General features: G+C 46.6%; 1 protein-coding gene across 6 annotated transcripts in view; it reads right to left on the bottom strand.

Annotated features, from left to right (window-relative positions):
• Positions 1 to 567: 567 nt before the first annotated feature.
• CFAP65 (cilia and flagella associated protein 65) overlaps positions 568 to 23,306 on the bottom strand; it is a 31,110-nt gene continuing 8,371 nt past the window's right edge. For 2 of the 6 annotated variants that reach the window (XM_058027868.1, XM_058027872.1), the window contains 23 exons: positions 22,532 to 22,888; positions 21,661 to 21,798; positions 20,567 to 20,815; positions 19,919 to 20,143; positions 19,537 to 19,683; positions 18,124 to 18,289; positions 17,444 to 17,572; positions 16,728 to 16,953; positions 15,672 to 15,800; positions 15,214 to 15,390; positions 14,477 to 14,543; positions 10,520 to 10,630; positions 9,551 to 9,742; positions 8,643 to 8,801; positions 7,208 to 7,345; positions 6,659 to 6,775; positions 5,935 to 6,072; positions 5,382 to 5,447; positions 3,729 to 3,943; positions 3,218 to 3,367; positions 2,442 to 2,700; positions 1,620 to 1,757; positions 568 to 1,086 (listed from right to left, as the gene is read on the bottom strand). In XM_058027868.1, coding sequence (XP_057883851.1) covers positions 1,027 to 1,086; positions 1,620 to 1,757; positions 2,442 to 2,700; positions 3,218 to 3,367; positions 3,729 to 3,943; positions 5,382 to 5,447; positions 5,935 to 6,072; positions 6,659 to 6,775; positions 7,208 to 7,345; positions 8,643 to 8,801; positions 9,551 to 9,742; positions 10,520 to 10,630; positions 14,477 to 14,543; positions 15,214 to 15,390; positions 15,672 to 15,800; positions 16,728 to 16,953; positions 17,444 to 17,572; positions 18,124 to 18,289; positions 19,537 to 19,683; positions 19,919 to 20,143; positions 20,567 to 20,815; positions 21,661 to 21,798; positions 22,532 to 22,888 — 3,753 coding nt within the window. In that variant the 3' untranslated portion in view covers positions 568 to 1,026. Of the gene's footprint in view, positions 1,087 to 1,609; positions 1,758 to 2,421; positions 2,701 to 3,217; positions 3,368 to 3,728; positions 3,944 to 5,381; positions 5,448 to 5,934; positions 6,073 to 6,658; positions 6,776 to 7,207; positions 7,346 to 8,642; positions 8,802 to 9,550; positions 9,743 to 10,519; positions 10,631 to 14,476; positions 14,544 to 15,213; positions 15,391 to 15,671; positions 15,801 to 16,727; positions 16,954 to 17,443; positions 17,573 to 18,123; positions 18,290 to 19,536; positions 19,684 to 19,918; positions 20,144 to 20,566; positions 20,816 to 21,660; positions 21,799 to 22,531; positions 22,889 to 23,306 lie in introns of all 6 variants that reach the window. The other 4 variants (XM_058027870.1, XM_058027869.1, XM_058027871.1 and 1 more) reach the window with 4 other exon arrangements.

Raw genomic sequence — 23,306 nt, 5'->3', positions numbered from 1 at the left:
AGTGCCCCAGGCACAGCAGGCAACTGCCCTCTGCTGAGCGGGGCAAAAGCCCTCCACAGTGCCTTTTGCACAGTCTTCTCTTAGGATGTGAGGGAAGAAGACGCAGCTCTGGTCTTGGCTGGGTGCTAGCACTGGGAAACAAGACATGAGGGTTTGGAGAGAGACACCAAAGCTGCAGCCTCACCAGAGCTGGGTGGCTGCATGAGCCCCATGTTGCAGAGTCCATAGTGGTATGGCAGAACAGGGGATATGCTGCAAATGCAGCCCACTGCCTGGCACAGCCCTCCTGCAGCTCCTGCCTGGGAGCAGCAGCTGTAATCCAGCACCAGCCCGCTCTGTGCTGGCCACCGGGATTTCTCACAACTCACGCTGCCACCTCCCGGCTGTGACAAACATGCTCCTTTACTGTGATACGTCTTGCAGCCCGACAGACTCCCCAGGCCAAGCCAAGGCTCAGAGGATCCCCTTCCCTAGGTGACAGCCTTGCAGTTTGGAAAGGGAAGACCTTGTCCAGAGCTCACAAGCCCAGATGCACGAGTTACGTATGTTACACACGGTGTCGGTGTCTGAAGGTCAAGTTGCTTTTATTGGGTTGCTGTGTGTACTGATTGTGCTGCAGCTGCCCCCTCAGAGCAAGGAGGGGAGGAGAATTCCGTACCTGCATCCTGCTGAAGCCATAACCTCATTGCCCAGACGTCAGTCCTTCCTCAGCTACATTCCAAAGCAGATTCCACTCCTCTCAGCCGGTGCAGACTGAGGATAGTGGGAATTGTCATAGTGGTTGTCCATGTACTCCCTGTAGCACAGGGTTCTTCTCCGATGATGTGGCCAGCCACAGAAGAGAGATATCTCATGAACTCTGCCGTGGAGTTGTCAGAGGATGCAAATCGGTGCTGAGAACATAATCAGGACATACCTCCCCAGAGACAGCCAGCATGCTGAGCTAAGGTCATGGTGTGGGAGGGTCCGAGTTGCTCTGGATATCACAGGGATGAAGAATGGAGAGAGCTGATGTGCTTGAGGAGCTTAAGCAGCACAGTACCCAGCAGCTACACTCTGGAGGGTGGGGATGCAGGGATGGTGATTCTGAAAAAGAGATGGCAGCTCTGGAGATGACATCTACATCCAACAACCCTCTTCAATCCCATCTCTCTGCACTTCTGTCCAAGCTAGGGCAAACCCTTATGCTTTTCACTCAGGTCCAAATCTAATTTCCCAGTGGCCATTCCCTCAACCTAACTAGATCCCACACCCCCTTGGACTATGACAGCTTTGCTCCCTTTCTGCTGTCAAAGGCTGTGCAGCCTGCTCCTTGACCCCTTTTCCCAAAGGACCATCCTTGTGCTAGGCTCTCCAGTGCCTCAGGCCAGCCATTCCCACATAGGGCCCTGCCCCAGAGCTGTATGAGGGTCTCAGGTCCACAGACAGGCTGTACTGTTACCACCTCTGCTCTGCGGCACAGGACAAGCCAAGAGGGGGCAGAGACGTTGGGAGTGGATTCTTTGTTTTGCACAGGCAGCCTTGGCACTGATAGGCAGGGATTCAGCTAAGCCACATAGTCTAGAAAATGGGCTGTGCTTCAGCCTGACATGTTAAGGAGCACACATACACTCTGCTACCTTTGGGAGGCACTGGGGGGTAAAGCAATGACCCTGGGCTGGGCTGTCAGCACCACCTCCCCACGACTGGCTTCGATCATTATGTTCTGCAGTGTGTTTTCCAGCAGCAGCTCCACGAGGTTCCCAACAACTGGCTGCCTAGAAGGACAGAAGCACAACAGAGGACAGCTATCAGAAAGCAGATAAGGCAGGTTGCTTGCTGTGACTCCTGCCAGGAATCATCAGGCACAGCAGTGGAGCACACACTGTTTCCTACATGCTGAGACCAATGAACCAAAGACTTGAACAATGGGTTGCTGACCCTTGTCCCAGAACTGTCACCAGCTGGTGTCAGGCCCTGACCTTAAACAAAGCTTGGTGACTACAGTTTTACTGGTTTCTCCCTCCAAGCTGTGCTGTAGCTGCTATTAGTGAATAATGCTTGAAGCTTGTAGCAGTGTACAAAGGAACAGCCACAGCAAACAAAAGGTGGTGAAATACTGCCGTGAAAATAAAAGGTAAGGTAAGCACATACTGCATCCCAATGTCTAATATGGCCTAGAGTGCCTGAGAGTAGGCATCATTCACTACCAGCCTCCTGGCACTGCCCACAGCTCAACCCCAGACACAACAAACCATCTCTCCCCACAACCACATTTGGGAGAGGGTGGCTAGGTGGGCTAGCATTGATTTCCACCCAGACAACACATAATACACCTCCGCTGCAGGGCTGGAGGAGAAATGGATTTCTGGCCAGGCAGTGTGCTGCCATGGCTCTCTTGACTGTGCAGCTCTTGGCTTTTACATGTGAGCTCCTCCTCACCTACTTATTATCTCCTTTACCCTCAACTGCTTATGGTGAAAAGTCTCGCTAGACTCCGGCAAATCACTGGGAGAGGCTTCCTGACTCATATTTCTCCCCTCTCCATCCTTCTCATGGTCAAGATCTGTGGAAGCAGAGACCCTGGAGGGGATCGTGGAGCCCTGTCTACTGTCCTGGAGTTCTGCTGATTTTGCAGAGTGGAACTGGGTGAAATATGGAATAGGCTCATCTTCGATTTTTCTCACTGACTTCTGGAAGTGGCCATTCTCCAAGAGGCTTCTAGAAAGAGGAAAATAAAAGATAAGTTTCAGCAAATTGACTATCTGCATGACCCAGAGAATTATTACAAGACACCACAAGGCAGAGGAAATCACTGGCTGATGTCAGTGTTTAGTCTGTACCTTCTTGCTTTCTGGGCCTAAGGGAAGCAGCAAGAGGGCTTGAGCCAGTGAAACTACCTCTGTTTCCCCTGTGCTGGTTCTTTGAACAGCTCACAAATCAAATAGGTGTACCCCAATGCAGCCTGTTTCTAAGATCACAGTAGGTAGAGTTCCTTGGTTCCTGGGAACTCTGGAAAAATGAGCTCAGCCCCCCTGGCTGGGGAGGAAGCCCCTGCCTTGGCTGTCACTCCAAGATCTGAGCTCACAGTCCCCAAGACAGCTTTTAGCAGGGGATACCTCCATTCTGGCAACAAGAGTGCACAGATTCCTCCAGGGTTAACAGAGGGTTGACCATGCTACAATCATTCTCTGGAAGACAGGGGCTCCAGACCAGGTGAGGGTGAAGGAGCACACACCTGATGACACCTGCGAGTATGTCGGTCACCACCTCCAGCTCTTTTTTGGAAGCAGCAGCCAGGGCCAGCCGTTCGCACTCCGTGTCTGTCCTATTTCTGTGCCCACTCCCATCCACCAATTTGCTGTCGGAGGGCTTGGCGCTGTAAGGGCTGAGAAAGGAGGAGTTGTTCCATCAGTGGCAGCACTACAGAACCAAACTCTCAAAGACCAGCACCCTGCTAGCACTGCAGCAGCATGTCAGGCAAGCGGTGCAGGCAAGCAGGGGAGGGGTGGGAGCTGTTGTATTTCTGACAGGAGCAGGGACGCTGTCATGAAAGAGGAACACTGAGCTCTGACAGTTGAGGTGGGGAGAGAAACAGGTCATGTCAGCTAATGCTGGGGAAAGCAAGACACCTCTTAATACTGAGGCACAGAGAGGAGCGGAGCAGAGCACCAAGTTCAGTGCATATCAGAGCATGGGGCAGCCCTGGCTCAGATGAAGTAGCCAATCCAAAAAACTCTGTCTCTTACCGGGACAAGAAGTATCTGGGAAAATCCAAGGCAAAGTTGCTGAGAAAGTCCTCAATAGCAAAGGACCTGGCTGACACATCAAGGTGTAAGGACAAGGGCGTGGGAGGCTCTGGTTTGACCCACACCTGGCTGGCATCTTTGTCCGATGGCAGCCTCCTCTCAGTGTATCCAGGTGGCTGACTGGGTGGAGGCTGGCTTTTAATAGGGGGTAATGTCTGTTGGAGAGAAAGAAATGGCAGGCATATCGTTGGTCCTTTGGCCACAAGTAGGCTGGTGTAGGTTTGAGCACAGGCATGAGAGCTGAAAGCCCAGCAAGAAGAGCCACCAGATGCTGGGTGTCAAAATGATCTTAGCACCGCAGTACTGATAACAGGCAGGAGCAGCCATAATGGAAGTCAGGTCTGTTCCCTTCTCAGTGACCAGTGTGCCAGCCCCAAGTGTCAACAGGGTTTCAGGGTCTCCCTAAGGTACTTGGGGCTGTTGTTCTCCAATCCATCACCATGGAAGCTCTTGCAAGCACACTGGCAGTGCTGCAGGAGAAGCGATGTACATGGATGGAATCCGTGGGGAAACTGTCCTCCCCCAGACCTGAAGGGAAACCAGGAACTGACCCCAGTCACACTACATGGGCCAACTTGGGGTTGCATTAGCAGCAGTCAGATTGGGGGAAGCTCCTTAGAGCAGTAGCCAGGATGCCTGGGCCAGAAGAACACCACAGAGAAACGGAGAAGTCCTCAGGCATTGCAGGACTTCAATGATCATTGAGACATGGCTGTCCTGCCTCTCAGAATGAGGCTAGGGGCCTGCACTTCTCCTTACACAGACACAGCAGGCTCCAAATTATCACTAGAGGTTAAAACACTAGAGGACTAAAAGACAATGTTTGTTATCTTTCTGTAGTTCATCCAGTGAATGCTTTGACCTGCATCACTGATCACACCAAACAGCACAGAAAAAACAGTCTAAGCTAGAGTTGCCCTGAGCTGATTCCTTCACACAGAACAGTGCAAGGCATGCAAAGGTGCTCATGGGGTCTGATAACAAGCTGCATCTCCTTGTTGCCTCAGTCCTCTCAGACCCAGCCTCCCCTCAGCTCCCCCAAATCTTTCCACATCTTGGGTTAGCTTTGAGCCCTGTCATTCCCACAGCACATCCTGCTGATGGCTATAGGCACTGCTGGCTCTTTCTTGGGGCCCAGGTAGCTCTGCAGAGCACTCACTGGGACCTTGTTTCACACCTTCCCACCACTGCTGGAAAAGCTGTCTGCACCATGTTCTGCCAGGGTCCTGCTGCTTTCTGCTGTGGCACACATTCAATTGTGGGCCCAAAATGCAACCAGTACAGACACCAATTGCCCTGTCTGTGTGCATTTTTTCTGCTTATTTGAAACCTTTCCCCCTTTCTCCAGTCATGGGTGCACATTTGATGCCAATTTCAGTTCCCGTTCACCTCAGCTGGAAAGTTACTGGCCAGAGAACACAGCCAGACAGTGTGATTCTTCTGCCTCCTCCAAACAGTCTGTCTCCCAAAGCCTTGAAGCTACAAATCCTGCTGTGCTCTCTGTCCAGACTCCCACACTGTGATATCCAGCATTTGCCTCTTTTCTAAAGCAGTCAGTTTGATTCTACCACGAGTGAGACAGGCTTGACTTACCTTGTATTTCCTTATCACAGGTGAGGATTTTGAAAGATATTCTGTTTCAGCAGAATCTGATAACCTCTGAAAAATAAAATATTAAATAAAAAAAAGGGAAGAAGAATTACCACGTAGGGAAGATATAGAGAAGAACAAAAGCTTATGATCTTTTTTAAACTTTGTGCCAGCTGAGAGTCAATGATCTCATCCTCCATTCTTCACTCAGACCACATTCTTACTGCTAGCCACACATTTCTCTCCAGTGTTTATTCATGGCTAAAAATCCAACCATTGGTTTCCAGAGCCACTGGCTTTGTTTTTCCAAAGGCTTCTCATGCACTTCCAAATTTCAGATGGTCACTAGAAATTTCAGAGTTTGTAAGATGATTCTTGGCTAGAAAACAAGATCTCATTTTCCTCTAACCACAGATCAGCTTTGAGGTCTTTAACAAATCAGAGTCTCATGTACTCTTAACAACTGCCTAGGTTTTCCTAAAGAATGTTTCTTGTCAACACTGGCTGCTGTTCCTTAAGCCAAGCTAAGCTGGTGCAAGGTTTTGAGAGCACTTACGACTGAGGGAGATGTTAGCTTCTTCTTGGTGTCAAGGTCCTTCTCTGTGATGGTGAATTCCACAGCCTGCCGTTCCTTCTCCTTTTCCCACTCGTGCAGGTCCCTCTCATACTGAACCAGGGACTCCTGGATGTACACCTAGGAAACAAACCATAACTGAAGGGAGCAGGGCTAGAAAAGAGATGCAAATAACAGTCCATGGCTTAAGTCCATGCCTGTTTCTCTCCTTCAGAAGGTCCCAGGAAGAAATCCACTTGCTTTCCATGTATTCCAGGGCAGGAAAAGGAAAAAACAGTGGTATTTTAAGTCTGAGACAGAGAAGATACACTCTCTTGCCAAAAAAGAACCTGGGAAATGTTGAGGAGGACGTTACTGTTGGTCTGTGCCTCCAGTAATATTAAAGCAGCAAGACTTGTTTTTTACAGATATCAAGTCTTTGGCATCCACTGAAAGCCATTCCCATTCAAACCATCACTTCTAGCAGCTGGGCTCCCCTCACAGATCCATACATTACACAATTACACTTCATCTAGTGAGCCACACAGACAGAAAGATGCTTAAACCATCAGGAAGGATGAAGCTAGGTGTCTTCAGGAGTGAGAAGTGTGTGAGAAGGATTGTTTCAGCTGGAAGCAGCAGGCAGCTGACTGCTGGGGTCAGCCATTTGGGAATCACAATAACATGCCCAGGCCATGGTAATACACAGATACCTCTTGGGTCTCACCTCACACGCCAGATTTATTCTGCAGAAATAGGGATTCCTTGTAGGTTGCAGTGTGATGAAGCAAGGGATACTCTCTCCAGGCTGCACAACTCCTGAATTTGGAACAATCTCCAACACCTGGGTGAAGGGCAGGAGGAGGAAAAAAAATTAAATAAAAAAATAAAAAACCCAGAGGAGCTATTTCACTGTCCTGGGACCTTCCTGTGTGCTTTCTCTTCGCAGGGAACACACCTCTCCTCAGAGATATGTGGCATGAGAGAGATGCAGTTGATACACTCTAACAACAAACACGGCTTTTGCTGGCTGAGTCCTGAGGTTTGTTATCACATTTTGTAGTTCCAGCTTCATATAACCTCACCAAAGTCTTTGGATTTCCCTTCTGAATTCCTGTTGTTCCATCTGTCCAATTCATTGCCTTTACATTTCCTTTCATCACCCAGTAGAAAGCCAGTTCCCTAGAACTGAGTGCCTTGTTGAAAATGGAGCTGTAAGGTCCTTTCATGGCACAACAGAGATGGACAGGAAGGCTGTAGATCAAAGAGGACTCACCATTTCTTTAGCATTTATCTGCCAGTTAAACACCACTGCCTTGCTCTTCGAGATATTGTTGAGAAAGACAAGTCGACCAGCTTTGGTGCAGTCTGGGATATTTCCAAGGCAAATCCTGCTATGGGACAAGGTGGCTGCCTGCAGGAAGCAAGGAGAAATCAGAAGGAACAGCAGGGAAGGAAGATGGGACCTGATCATACAGTCATCTCCAAGTCATACTCATCTCTAAGTCCAGCAATGCACAGATAATATCAGGTATCTTTAGGAAATTGAGAGAGTGTAACAATTCTCTCAATTTTGCTCTGGTTACAGTGGCATTACATCAGAAGGCCAGCTGGATTGCAGTGGGATTGAGTGAGCAATGAATAAGACATAACACTGGTGCTGGACAGGAGAGCATCTCAGGAGCACAGAGGACCAGTAACATCCCAATTCTCTGTGCTGCACTTGCAATCCAGGCCTTTTCCTACTTCAGCTGAGAAACATGAGGTGTGTGCTTGTGCAAAATCCCTATCAACCTGACTGTGAGCTTTAGGAAACCAATCCCTAATACACCTTGCCACTTGTATGCTACTAGTTTGTCCTGTTCTCCAGGCACAATGCAATCTCTAATTAAGTACAGTTATCATTAGAGAAAGCAACTTCATTTCAGACAACAGAGCCTTGCAGAATGCCATCTTCATTGTCAGACTGAGGCAGTTTTCAATCATCTTCTCTTTGCTCTTCTCAGGATTGTAATTGCCCTGCTGGAAGCAGAAAAGCAGGGGGAGCTGTGGCTGGCTCCAAGGAAGGCATGCTAATGTCACACAGGTTGAATCCTTCACCTGCCAGGAGAAAGCTGCTGCTGTTGCTGTGTAATGCTCATTCACTGTGCTTGGATCTGTGGGTGAGTTTAACAGATTGTCCAGGCTGGCAGGCCAGCTCCAGCCAGGCCAGCCAAGCTCCTGCTGAGCCAGCAGCAGGTCAGACCAGTGCATTCCTGTGCATGTGCCTGAATAGGTGTCCATCCTGCAGTCAGCATTCAGGTTATGAATCACCTGAGTTTGGCTGGGAAATGGTGGCAGCCAAGCCCTGACAGAGCATGGCAGGAGTATAATGGTCTTTTTGAGAATGATTTAGGAAAGAAAAAGGTGTAGCTGCACAGAAGAAAGGCAGCTCTGATGGGAGGTAACTTCTAAGAAAAAATTACATTAACAAATCCAAACCCTTTTTTGTTCTAATGGCTATGGAAGTGACAAGCTGGAAAGAAGACACCTTTCAGCATCCATGAGTTAAGCTCTAGATCACCTGCTGGAAGGGAAATGTCTTGTTCTGTCTCATGGCAAATGAACTCTCCTGCAACACAGACAACTGCAAGATGGGGCCACTTGTATATTTCAGTCTCTCACACATTTCTGGACTGATCATACTGCTCATATCCCACACTTGGACTTACCTGCCCAGGCACAGTTAGCCTGGCAGAACCTGGAATGACTGCAGAAGAAAAAAAATTTCTGGATGTGGCAGCCTCTTCTACATCATTGGGATTGTAGCCTACTCCCTGGAAAGTAATCTGGGTCGAGTCACCCTCCAGGATCTGGATGAGAACATCAACCTGCCTCGGACAAGATAAAAGTTTTAAGTCCAGAGTCATATTTGGGAGAGATGTGCAATAAGCTAGCATACTTGCTAATGGACTGGTCTAAATACACCCCATGCGCGGATAAAGACAAATCCAGTCTCTTTTGCTCTTTCAGGCCTTGGCCTTTCCTGCTAGCCCAGGAAAGCTGGTTAAATAGTCAATTAGCCAGTTACAGTATGAGATGGACAGAGTCTTGGAGCAAAGGTTGGAGTTTTAAAGTTAAATTTATTTATTTATCCATGCATCCACCACAGACTGAAGCAACAAGTAGTGCAAGAGCTCTGGCCTTGCCTGCCTGCTGCAGCCCAGGACAGAGGTCTTTGGGAAGGCTGTTTTCAGAAGTTTGCAGCAGTATACACTGCAGTGATAGAAGACACTGACTTCAGTCTCTTCGGTGGGAATTTTTGGAGGCCAACAATGAACCATAAATCTGAACAGATACTACTGATATCCCCAGTTACTGTTTGCTACTTGAAAAATAAATACTGTGATGACTCTGGTTGTGGAAGATATCTCTTCTTGGGAAGAAAAAACATATGAGACAAATTTATCTGCTCCATTTCCAGACCAGACCAGCCACTCATTTGCTCTCACGACTCTGCTACTTGGAGGCACAGAGCTCAATTCAGCTGCAGCATTACATTGCCACCACCTGTAAGAAACCTAAAGAATTTTAGGTCAATAGCAGAATCTGTTTCTTTCAGTCATGAGGAGGCTCTTACCGTGTATGTTTTAGCTTCCAGTGGTGAGAAGATCCACCCAATGTGCCCTGATTCACCTGGGGGGATTTCTCCTCTAGGAGTTAGGCAGGCAAACACAGGATGCTGAAAATTCTCCTCCTGTGTCTTCATAAGGTTGTCCAGCTGAACCTCAAATGTCACGGGCATGGAGCCACCATTGTAGAGTTTATAAATCTGAAGTGAAGTCAGAAAGAGCAGCGCTTTTTATACCAGGTACAAGTTAAACTAGTTAATGCTTCCCCAGGGGGCGCTGATAAGCATTAATACTTAATTAATCAGCTTATCTCCTAAGAATGAGAAGACCTTATAGTGTCAAGATTTAACACCAAGGCTCTGATAGGCAGCTGTGCTGAATGTTTATCACCACACATGTACATTGATAAGCAAAGTGCCTTTCCAAATGGTGTCCTGTCAATTCACACTAGGGGAAAATTCATACAGATTAGCTAAAGGGATCATTGTAAAGCGGATTACGTAAAATGCAAAAACACTTCTATTAAAGTGCTCTTAATTCAATTCAGACTTGTTCATTTCCCAAGTAAATTAGGCAGAACATAAACAAAGCTGCCTTTTTCCTGAATAAGCATTTAAAGAAGTAAAATTAATTTACTAAAAAACTAATTAGGGTTTATTTCCAGAGTACTTGGAGCAGCTAGGCAAGTTTTCACTCAGATACAATGCAAGAGAATAAGTGAACAGCCCAACACACCTCATAAGCATTCTGATTACAGAGTGAACACCAAATCTTGTCAAACTGCAGATGGTGAGATGTACTTTCCCAGGAGCTATTTCCAAACTCTGCCTAGAGCTATCCTCAGAGTTCTCCTGTGAGGCTTCACTACAGAGGCCATTCCATTTTCTGAGAGTTGCCTCAGACACTGCCTGTCCTTGGGACACAGCAGTGTAGCTCCTTCCCTACACTTCTGCTGGCTTTGGCTCCAGGACGCTCACCTGTGTGGGGGGCTGGGAGCGTCCCACAGCGACGGGTGCAAAGACGTGCTTGGTGGATGCAAAATGGACGTAGCGCTGGTCGCGCTCCACTGTCACACCACTGAAGGTCAGCTACAGTGGAGAGAAAGGCAGTCACTTCCCCACAGAGCCTTGGTCCCATCACTAACAAGGACTAACATCTGCACAAGGACTCTAAAGTACTTTGCAAATGGAAGGCCACACAGTTACAAACTTTGATTGGTAATACCAGGATAGTGTGTCCTAAGACGAAAATCAAGGAGATGGAGATTCTGCTCCAGATTTTCTCTTAAAGGCTCTCTTCTTTTATCAGAAAGACTTCTCTCTCTGCTATGCCAGCATCAGTGCTTCTATGTGCAAGTGTATGGTGGAAATTCTCCATGAATGAAAGTGTCTGGACTGCACATAGGAGAGTGTGCAGCCGTCACAGCCAAACACTTTGGAAAGACAGGATTTAGGTAAGTAATGGCCTCGTCTTGGAAAGGATCATCTGCATGTACTCTAGAGTGTTCCAAGAATGTGTCTAGCAGCCCAAAAGCTAGAAGCAAGTCCAAAAGCAAGAAGATTCCAGCTGAACTTTTAGTGACCAAGTGATAATCAACAGTATCCTGTTGGCAAAGCAGCAACCAGGCACTCCAGGCAAAGCGGAGAGATTACAGAGCTATTTCACAGAAAGATTTTACATTCACATAGGCTCCTGCATTTTGAGAAAACCACAATCAGGTTGAAGATGCACTGATGATGCACTGTTTTCTGCAGGATCGCTCCCAATTACCCCTGAGCTGTCTGCTTTGGGGTAGAGGCTGCAAAGCAGTCACCTAGCAATGTCTCTGCGTGGGCCAACAGGAACCAAGTAGCTGCAATTCACAGTAATTAAGCCTGAAGCATGGCTATTTTTCAAATAGATGTGTAAAAGACAGAAAAAATATTTGCAAAGATAGACACCTGCAGGAGATACTGTATCAGTCACTTTAAAAAAAGCAGAGAATGACAACTCCTTTTAAAAAAACCATTTCAGTTCAGATCTATAAACAAAATGCAGAGTGAAAAAGAACTAGAAATACAAGGTTAGCAAGGTCTCACATGGGATCTTTTCAAAGCACTACATGAGTATTCAGCCTCCTGAGAACCACAGCTTGCCAGATGAAGTGAAAGTAGGAGAAAGACAAAAGCTTTGCTTTCAAACTTCAAAAGAAAAAGGGACAGGAACCTCCCTGAGCTTTGGGAGTGAAAGATCTATTTATAGAACTTTGATCAAAAACCCATCTTGCATTCCAACAGACCAGAACTGCTCAGGAAAAACTGTCATCAGTTTCCATTTGACACAGGATATGACATTTAGAGGATTATCAGTTAAAGAGAGACAAATGGAGAAAAGTGAAGACTTGCTGCAATCAATTCTCCTTCTAGAGTGCATAGACTTCATCCCACAGTGAAGACTTAAGATCATAAGAGGGATGCCAGGGGATGCCAGATTCCCCAGGGAGGAGAGCTGCCTGGAGAACACGAGCTGCAGGTGATAACATCTCACAATACCAAACTAGCAGCTATGAAGTGAAGTGCAAACACTTGCAGTTTATAAAACCTGTGTGCTCAGGGATTCTCCTTGGGATCCAGCCCTTCTCTCCAGGGAGTTCTGTGAACCAGCCTACCTCAGCCTGCAACACATGAGCTGGATGGGCTTTTCCTACTAAAACTGCTGGGGGCTGCAAATTCTGCCTGGCCAAACAATCTCTGAGCTCTGAGAACAAGCAGTCTTCAGATGAAGAGGCAAAGGACAATCTGTGAAAGCATTAGGCAGTGGGAGGCCTTGTTTCCCTGCTGCACAAGGAATTGGAAACACAGAAGTGCTACAGATGTCTCCTCCTACAGCCAGAAAAAATTGCCAATGGGAAATCAGTTTGGATTATTCAGAGTACCTATAAATCATCAGAGGACTAAAAATTGGCCACTGAATGGGGAAGGAATAACAGAAAAAGAAGCTTCTCCTGAAAATTAAGTTGGGGAAACAGAGGAACAGGAGGTCAGATCTATCCATGTAGGTAAAGTCATCACGGAAGTGATTTTAAACCCAAAGGAAAAACAGGCATTGGCTTGCAGGTGGCTAACCACACAGCTATGAAGCCAAATAATTTGGAATTTGACAGAGTAATCAAGCAATACCCCAGCCCAATGGGCTCCTCCTCTGCTTATTGCTTTCGTAATTTTCCAAAGCTTAACTTTTGGGGTGACACTACAGCATTTGCTTAACATTAACATATGCTTAAGGTTAGCATATGCTCTGTACATTTCACCAGAATCACAGGTGAGGATTTGCTCAGCCCTGGAATGGAAGTATATTTAGGGCAGTTTCTGCCCCAGGAGCTGGAAACTCTGTGCACTTCATGCCGTGACTGCAAGGAAAGCAGGCCCACAGCTCAGTCCCTCAGCTGCCCTCCTTGCACAAGAAGTATTTCCCATTCCTACTTTCTGATATCAGCAGTTCAGTACTGACACTGCATCTCTGCAGGCTGCAACCACCTGCACTGCTCCATGTGTCTGCACTGGCTTCTACAGCTCCTATTGCCAGAGCTCAAAGGCACCATGAGATCATTTCATCCCCAGGCTATCCCACGCTTTTCTAGCTCTTTCTGCAGGGACAGCAAGACAGAGGGTGGTGGCCTCTGGTAGCCACCAAAGCCACTGGCCATATGGCAAGAGAGGATGTATGCCCTATAGGCTGCTGGTGCTCCAAAGCCTCTTCCCTCACTGGCCAACTCTTCCCCACAGTCACTCTCAGGATTGTGCCAGGCAGGCAGAGCACAGGGAGCCTGTCCAAGGGCTTTGAGGGAAGGCACAGTTAAGCCACTGTTTGAACAGCTTGGTCAAAGGGTTGGATTTTCAGCTGACAACAGTCCTGAAAGAAAAGAAAAATAAAAGAGATATGTGAACACAATGGTCTCATAGGAAACTTCAGAGACAGACGGGAAGGCTCAGCCGGGCATGAGCGGTGCCTGGCAGAGCACAAGGTGACTTTGACTCTAACTGACAGTTTGAGAGAGGGGGAGAGAGAGAAATTAGTTCCAAGCCTGAGGAGATGCTCAGGGAAAACACACCACAGATCAGCTCTGGGATGCTTTAGAAAGCAGTCGAGTGGGAAGAATAAGTAAGAATCTCCTCTATCATTGGTAGGAGAAATAAGTGGGTGGACAAAGGCTGCAGCCAACCAGGAACCCAGGGACTATCTTGTGGGCTTGGGGAAGGAGCTGACCCTGTAACCCCAGAGGTGGAGGATCCTCTGCCACCCTGTGCATTCCCAAACTACCATCACAGAAGGTGATGGTGGCATATTTGGAGAAAAGCATATTCCGGGGGGGTTGTAGAGTATGGAAGGTTGATGAGATGGAGAGATTCAGGAAAGCTGCATGAGAGAGAAGCAGGATGGGCTGCAGATCTGAACTCCAGGAACGGCATGGAACAACTCACAGTGAGGCAGATGAAATGAGGGGAGGCATGCACAAGAATCCTGACCATAAGTTACATCAGAGTGTGGAAAATATGCAGGGACTGTAAAACATGGAAAGGCGGTTTTGGACTTGGAGTTGTCTTGAAGGAAGAAGCAATTCTGCACTAACACCATTAATAAAATACAAAGGTTAATAATAAATAAATAAATAAATAAATAATAATAGTGCTCTGATGAAGAATCCAGCAGATGCAACATCCAAGGGTCATTCTGCCAGTGCACTGCCCACATCACTTTCTGCTGGAAGCACAAGTTTGTCAGAACATTGTTTTTATGTCTCTGCTTGGCCCTCTCTTACTGCCTGGCTAGTGCAAATTCCAGGGGAAGGCCACAGCCCCCTGTACACTATGCAGATTCTGGGGAAAACACCTATTAATTCAGTTCCTACCTGCTGTTGCTCAGCAAATGGAAGGAAGGGACACCTGCTATCTTACCAGAATCTCACGGCCATAGGAAATCTTCAGCAGGACAGGGAGGCGATCATTGCCAATGAAATCATGTCTAGCAGTGAAAGAGGAGAGAGAGGAAAACAGTAGAAATCAACCTGGTGCCCAGGATAACAGAGTCAGAGTCACACAGAACATTAGAGACAATTCACTTCCCAGCCAAAGAGTCACTGCTGCGTAAGGGCCGCGGGGAAGTGGGGGAACCCAGAGGGTGTTTGGGTGGAAATGAGTGATACAATGTTGATTTTAGTCATACACCTATTCAGGGACCCAAGTTTTTAGGCCAACAAAATGCCAGAACTTCTCAGATATGGTCTGCTTTGAGAGGGGAAGCATTCAGCTTTCTTCATACCTTCTACAGGCACCCAAGGGCTAGCAGTTCTAGCTGATGACAAAAAAAAAAAAAGAATATCATTACATAATCAAAAGTGCAGGAAGTTCAGCATCATTCATCTCCTCAACTGTCAGGTCAAGCAGTGTCCCCAGCATATCCCAGTAAATGCCTTTTGCTCTGTAGTGTTAAGGGACATTAAAACATTCTCCTGAGGAAGACCAGCTCTGTGGGGTCCAGAAACTGGACATGTTCAGGAATTTTTACTTGCCCAGCCTCTGCTGAGGAACATATGATGAGGAAGGAAAATCTGGCATGGAAACTCAGGAGACTGATGGCATGTGTTGTTCTGGCACACAGCATGAGGCTCTGAAGAACAGGTGCTTGTCATCACCTGTGTGAGAGCTGGACAGATTCCTCCTGCCCTGGAAGAAGTGTTCCTGACTTGGGGGAAACACTGAAGAGCTGGTTATCCTGAATTCTCATCTGATGCAGCTCCTGGGGGGTAAAGTCAACATCTTCTGCCCAGCGCTCTATGTCCATCTTCTGATCAGAAGGAAACAAGAAGGCCCTAGGGAACCAATCAGCTGGTCAGCAACGAGGATATGCAACTTCCCCAGGGCTGTGGTCACATATTCAATCCAAATGGGCTTAGCCCACCTGGAGGCCACATTACTTTTCATCAGGTCTGATCTGTATCTCCCTGATTGCTTTTCCAGCCTGACTCATCAACAGACCTCAGCTGCAGCTGTACCTACAAAACCCACCCTATTAACCTGCAAATTTCTCACAGCCCTTTGAGCACTTCCAGACCCCCAAAAAGAAGGCTGAGCTCCAGTGAGCACTGCTTACCAGTCCACAGGTACCACACCCTTGTTCTCCAGCAGAAGCATCACACAGGTAGGCTGTGAGTCTACTGGGGCAGACCCAAAGTCAAAATCCAGCAGGAGAGGGGTATACACCGGGGGGATCAAGCATGTGCTGGTCACAGGAGAGAAAGAAGATATTAAACTGAAATAGGAGGAAGGGTCATCAGGGCATGACAGGGGAAAGGTCATTCCACACTGGCTGTCTTCCTCATAATTCTTGTCTGACCTTATGTTCTTGAGCCTTTTGAGAGAAAGGACACTGGGCATAAGGCAGACCTGATTTTCTTTTCAAAATCTTTTATGTATGTCTAATGAAAGTGAGTGACATAAGAGAGTCCTGCTTAGCCTGAAGTCTCTCTTTAGTTCCTCAGTATCAGGAAGTCACTGACATACTGGAGCAGGCCCAATGGAGGGCCACTAAAATGGCTGAGAGCTGGAGCCAAGCTGGGTGGAGCTCTGAGCAACTTGGTCTAGTGGAAGGCATCCCTGCCCATGGCAGAAGTGTTGGAATTAGATGATCTTTAAGGTCCCTTCCAATCCAAACCATTCTGTGATTACAAGGATGGACAAAAGCACCTGGACTTGTTCAGCCTTATGAAGCGATGGGTCAGGGATGGCAACTGCACAAGTTGCAATACAAGATATTCTGATGAGATACTAAGGAAAGGGTTTTCACCATGGAAATGGTTAAACAGGAGCTCAGACAAGCTGTAGTTTCTCCATTCTCAGACATATTCAGCACTGAATATTCAGATATTTAGAACTGAATGAGGTCTGGAGCAACCTGATCTATATGTCCCTGCTTTGCTACATCTGAGACTTTTGGAGGTTATTGCAATTAAATTATTCTCTGTTTCTGTGGCTCCTTTCAAGGGAGCTTAAGCAGAAAAGTGGAAGTGAGCAACTGCCTGCAGCAGTTAGGATGGAAAAGCAGGGTGCCAGGCAGCAAGGAGCTACAACACATGCCAATAAGCCACAGCATCTCTGTCTGGCTCATGCAAGGGACTCAACGATCCACTGAGCCATTTCCTCATCTCACCTGTGCCTTGTGGGGACTTTGTAGGTGAGCTCGCCAGGAGTTGGGTCTTGCTCCAAGTATTCATTCAGTGTGTCCAAGGAGAAGAGCCTCCAGATGTGCATCTTGGTGTTACGCCTGGCAGTCCCTGTTGTACAGGCGTCTGTGATGCGCAAAGTTGGGTAGACGCCTGTTGCTACAACGCGGCACAGGAACTCCTCCTTCTCTTTTACACTTGCAAGACCTGTAGCTTGGGGGAGAAAGAAACACCAAAAAGTAGTCATGTACCATTAAGGGGCTGCTGCCTGGGTCATTTTGACTGCAGCAAAGAGGAAGGAGGCCCTACCAAGAACAATGAAAGAATGGGCATTGTACATAGTCTTTTGTTTGGCAGCTTCTCAAAACCCCTAAACCACTGACTTCTAGTTGTACCTTGTCTTCTGCATTTAGACATCATCAGAAGACTATGAATGTGATCCTTTTCAACAGTTTACACAATTTAGTTTTGCACTATGTGAGAAAAACTTTTTTTGATTTAAACCTACAGTCTAAACATTTTATGAAGTTCCCCTTGTTTTCACACTGAAAAATCATAAACAGTTACTTATATCTTGTGTTCCCTTTTCATTCAAATTACGTTACATTTTTCACCTTCCAAGCTGAAAACGCCTTGTCTTGCCAGTCTCTTCTTTTACAAACACTGTCCCCCATCTCTGAGCACCTCAAAACATCCATCTCACCTTTGGGTGCACAAATATCATATCTGATTTTCCAGGTGTATTGCAGCCGACGGGCTGGCCTTACTTTTATTCTGACAGAAGCTTTTGATCTTGCAGGAATTGTTCCTCTGGAATGTTCCAGCTCTAGAGCTGTAGGATACAAGAGGTGGTATGAGCTCTTGGCATTACTGTCTCTTACACCATATGTTGTGGCACACAGATCCCTAAGTCTACCAGCACTCCAGCCACTGCCACCCCTTGCCTAATAGTTAGGATTAGCTTCAAGTGCTGAATTTGGGATTCCCAGACTACAACTGTAGGCAGCTTACTGGGACTACCCAGATTGCCTCTGGCCAGCAAAGAGCAGGGAGTTTCCCAGCTGGAGGTCCCTAGATAGGCAACTAAGAGCTGGCAACATTTCTTCTGGGAAGGTCCTTTATTTAACTTCCTCCTCTGCTGGGAAATTGTATCTTATTTCAAGGTCCAGATTGGTCTAACTTCAATTGTCAGACTCTGGATTATGCTTTTTCCAGCAAGATAGAAAAGTCATGTCCTATACAAAGGGGCAGACAACTTAAGGTTTGAGAGAATCAGTGCAAGCCAACCAGCAAGCAGTCCAACCTCCAGGTTAATTCTAGATTGGTTTTGGAGAAAAGAGAGGAAAACTAAGGTCCTGTCCCATGTTAATTCCTTTACAGTACCCAGTAGATCGCTGCGGACCTCCTCAGGATTGTGGGGCCCTGTGAAGAGTTGCTCCACACTGAGAATGTAATTCACAGTACAGATCCCATCATTTAGCAGTACAATGCTGTAGCTTTTTTGATCACCAACTAGAACATTTCCAAGGTCCAGATAGTCCTTGTGTGCCTGGAATACAAACCCACCACGCTGAGGTCACTTTAACATGTCAAACATAGTGTTGAGTGTAGCCACCACTTATCTCACCACATGCTGATCCCTTGGCACATGCCAAGTACAGTGCAGTGCAAAGGACTCCCTGCTTTGTGTAGGACCTGGCATGCCCTGGGAGATAGAATTGTTGAGGTTAAAAAAGACCTCTAAGATCACTTAGTCCAACCATTGACACTGTCAATGCCACCACTAAACCATGTCCCTGAGTACACACGTCTTTTAAATACTTCCAAGAGTGATGAGTCAACCACTTAATTGGGCAGCCCATTCCAATGAGTGACAACCCCTTTCCTGAAGAAATTTTTCTAAGCATCCAATCTAAACCTCCCCTGATGCAATTTAAAGTGATTTACTCTTGCCTTATTGCTTATTACTCAGGAGAAGAGACCAACACCCACTTTGCTACAAACTCCTTTCAGGTAGTTGGAGCACAATAAAATGTGGAACAGGTCTGTGAGGGACTCAATCCCTCCTCCAAATGCTTTCTCCTACTGTTTTTTAGGCTGTTTGCTGGGTAGGATGTAGCATATTCAGGGCTGTGAGAACACTAGCTGGCCAGCTGCACTTGGGTCAAGGCTGAGAGGTTTTTGCTGGCCCTTTTGTGACTGCTTAAAGAGTGCCCCTCACTTTTGGCTAGTTGTGCACTCATACAATTTATAATGACTACATACCTTGAAGAAATTATCACCCATCAATCAACATGATTGACATTGGGCAGTGACTTTCAAAGTATTATTTTATTTACCTCTGGTTTGTTAAGAAACCTGACTAAAAATGAAAGTGGCTGCACAGACCTGCAGATAACAGGAGGAGAGCCACATGGAGGTGTACTGGCTATACCACTTTAAAAGGTCCACTACACTTTGAAATCAGACTAACAGCAAAACAAATGGAGAAGGAGAACAGACAGAATGAGAGGAGAGAACCATGATTCCCAAGGAGCCAAATGGCTTGCTTGGTTTAGTCTGGAACAGAGCAATCCCAGAGGATTTGTTAAGGTTGTATTTGAAGTGGCAGGACATTTACAACATGTTGCCATTAGGCCACTAGAATGAGTACTGTCATTTAAACTGAAAACAGTGTCTGGGAATTTTGCTGTGAATCCGTATTGGCTGCCTCCAGTACAGGGAAAAGAGAAAGTCCAAGACCCCCATCCCACCCTGGTCCCCCCTCCTAGTACTCAGTGGGCTCCTGTTCCTTACCCTGATGGCCCCCAGTGCCCCTTCTCCAATGACCCGTAAGACATAATGGGCTTCTGTGGGAGACTGTGGGCTTTTCCACTTCACAGACACCACAGCTCGCAGCACATACTTGGTTTCCTTGTCAGGACTAAAAGTCCATGTCTGAGCCTGCAATCACAAGAGGGAAGGGTGGCCACAGGAGCTCCAGTCCAGAAATAAACCCAAACACCTCAACAATTGCATTTAGTCCTCTCCTCCACTGTAGCTAACCTAGTTCTTTACAGACACACCACCTCCATCTGCATCAAAGATTCACAGTGGGAATGAACATCCAGAGATTCAAAGCCAGGCTGAGGTTGTGTTGTAGAGATCAAACCACAACTTTGGTAGAATCTGAACTTACCATGGCTTCATAGGGCTGGAGGATCCCTGTAGTGGGGCTGACAGACAGGATCTTCCTGTCTGAGTGACGGATCCTCCATGTGAAAACCATGGGTAGCCTTGTGCAGTTTTTAATGGTGTACATTCGTGTAGAGGAGGTCCCTATCTGGAGAGGCTTGAAGTAGAGAATTCCATCACCTTCTAAGAGCAAATGAAGGGACTGCCCACAACTCTGGAGAACAATCTCCTGTGGAATTAAGAGAAAAAGTAACAGACATTAGCTAGAAGTCTCAGCTGCCTCTGGAGAAACCTTACAAAGATGTTGCTCCTTCCAAGAGAGAAGCAAGAAAAATTTGGATCTTAATAAGGAGAGGAAGGGCTTTAGGCTGTGCTGTCAATTTAGACCCTTAGCAGAATAAAATGTGTATTCCAAGAGATAGAAATGTAAGGAACAAGGGGCACAGAATGTTTGGCACCACAAAGGCCTTTTTTCTGCAATGTTGACTCCACATTAAATTTTTTAAATATTCTTTCATTCCTATTTCCAAAGAGAAAAATCTAAACTAACCATTAGGAGATGTAATAAGCATCCCAGTGCAAGTCACTGTGAAAAGGGAAGGCTACAAGGGAACAAAACTTTGCTCAGCATTGTCCACTTCCCTCTCCTTACCTTGGTGTATGCAGGATAAGAGTTCAGCTCCAAAGACAGGACATGCTGCTGCAAGACTGTCGTAACTGGGTGAGTGTAGAGAAGGAAAATCTGGTGGCCTCCTGGAATGACGTGTCCTAAGCTGGGCTTGACCAAAACAGAGGGACATTCTTCAGTGTAGTTCACACTGAAGGTTATCAAAGAGGTGCTCGTGTTGGACAACAGCATGCTGCAGTAGGTATCAGTGTTACAAACTGCAGGAGGAAAAGTCTGGTGGAGACAAAAAGAGTTGCTTTCATTGGGTTTAAAAAGCAGCTTAAAGAAAAAGTTTTCACTGCATTAATTTCCAGGATCCAATAAGCACTATCCTGTGTCTATGGAGAACTTTCTAACTGCTTCCTTTCAAGGAAAGAAATTAAACCACCTAAGGGCACACAAATTATGGTCTTTTCCCTTGCCATAGTGGCCCTCATGGGACTGGTGAACCTATTTTCCATCATGCCATGCTTTATGCCCATCCAGTAAGCGAGCTGCTTGCTGGTGCCTGCAGTTTCTGCATGGACAGTGACATCCTGGGTGAAGAATTCCAGCAGACTGGAATTTGCTCCACTTCATGCACATCAAATAAAGGCTGTATAGCCTAGATTAGCTGAAGAGATAAGAGGTTCTCAAGACTAGTCTTATGCCTTAGGATCAGACCTCCCCTAACCTCATAGGAAAAACACCTTACTGTGCTACAGAAACCGCAGGAAGAGAGAGAGAGAACCTTCCCCTCTATCTTACAACCACTTGTCTTTCATGAGCATTCTGTTTGCCCAAGTGCATGCAGTTTTTGAGGCTCCTAGGTTCCCCTTGTTAGTGCCCATGTCCACCTAAACAGAAAAGAAGGTGATCCCAACAGTTTTTCTCTCAGAACTACTGAGATGGTTAGTACAGCTGACATGGTGGAGGTGGGGAAGCTAATGCAGGAGAAACAGCCAACTATGGTACCACAGCAGGAGCCTCCACACCATCAGAAACCACCAAAGACACATCTCAGTGCAATGGGAGACAAAGTAAAGAATTCAGAACACTGAGTGTCTCTGCAAAGATCCAAAGGTCAATCAGTTACACACTTTGGGGACATCCAGGATGTACTGTGGAATGATGTGCTCCTGTTTTGCTTCATATGTGTGTGCTCTCAGCCTCACAGTCAGGCACCATGACGGGCAGATGGTGGCATCATCCTCAATGTTGTTGTAGTGTCTCATCACCTGCAGACACACAAGGGACAACACGGTGTGTGCAGGAAGGGAGTGTGGCTAGGTGTTTCACAGAATCACAGACTAATCTGAGTTGGAAGAGACCAAGTGCACATACTACTTTCAAGCAGCTGCTTGTTCAATGACAGCCCTGGGGCTAAGGAATTGACATTTTCAGGGAAGAAGGACTGACCAGTGCCAGATGAGAAACAGATGGCAAATGCTAAGTTTCACTTACCAGGACATTTCTGGGTGCTAAATCTCCTGTAACTGCAGACTCGTGTAACATGAATCCCATGTCACTTGGGAGAAGAGAGAAAGTGCCCTCAGCAGCTTTACTTGTGAAGGGCCTGACACAAAGACCAAGTTCTTGCCCATCACCCAGGCCAAAATAACCATTCTTGTGAAGGCTCACATCTACACTAATAGTGCAGTAATTCATAGTAATTCCTCCTTCAGTGAGGTGTACCATGCTTCATGTTTCCTAGAGGTAAGAGTAAGTGTGGCTGTGCAAGTGCATGAGCTGTGACTTGTTCTGCCATTTCTCTCTCTGCAACTTCTCACTCTGCCAGGATACAGGTGAAAGAGAAACTTTAACCCAACAGTGTATCAAAGCAGTGGCCAAAAGAGTTAATAGAGGTGCTAGTTTTATAGGGTTTAAACTGAATTTTAACTCCCCTGAAATACTTTATTCTGCAAAAAGTTTCTTGCTAGGTCATCTCTAGTCTTAGTAATTCCTACTAACCTTATAAACAGCAAAACCTTCCAGCTCTGCTCCATAAAGACTGTTGACCTGAGTGGGCATGCAAAAGACATGGAAGGTTGAAGACTTCAATGGTAGCACCTCACAGATTTCAGGGCGCACATAGAAGGCACTGTCATGGTTTGGAGTCCAGGCAACAATGATATTTCCTTTGGTGTGGTTGGTCACACAGAGAGAAAGAGATTTTTGTGGTGGCACGCAGCATCCAAAGTCATACTCCCTGGGGCTGACACTAACATGAGCAGGAAACAAGGCCAGGTTGCTTTTTTCACCCTTGTTGAAATACTCAGCCATGGCATTGGGTTCCAAGTATTCCTTGGGCGGCTGGTCCTCAGAAATCTACAGGATGGAAATACCTCAGTGTGAGTCAGGAAAGTGTGCCTGTGGGAGACACCAGGTGCTGCTTGCCTTCATGAGCAAGAAGGCACTTCAGCAAGATGCACCTCAGCAAGAGTTCCTAGGACAGCTCAAAGTCTAGGCTTCAAGGAGGCTTCTGTTTGTAAGCCTCAATCTGAGACTAAAGAGGAAGCAAAAAAAATTACCCCATGGTTGAGTTAATGCCAGAAAGAAGCTGAGCTAGGGTAAAAGCCACCTGACAAAGATAGTGTTGGTGTGTACTGGGAACATCAACAGCAGAAATACTAAAGAAATCAATCTGGCACTTGCAAGCCCTTCTAGATATGTCTTTTGTACAACAGATACCCAGAGTTTATAGAGAAGAGCTGAAAGTTTCTTAGATTCCAGGGAGGGCAGCTCA

This window comes from Melospiza georgiana, chromosome 7, assembly GCF_028018845.1.
Source record: "Melospiza georgiana isolate bMelGeo1 chromosome 7, bMelGeo1.pri, whole genome shotgun sequence".
NCBI classification, from domain to species: Eukaryota; Metazoa; Chordata; class Aves; order Passeriformes; family Passerellidae; genus Melospiza; species Melospiza georgiana.
The sequence above is the reverse complement of the archived record's forward strand: the minus strand, read 5'-3'. Positions and strand labels throughout refer to the sequence as shown.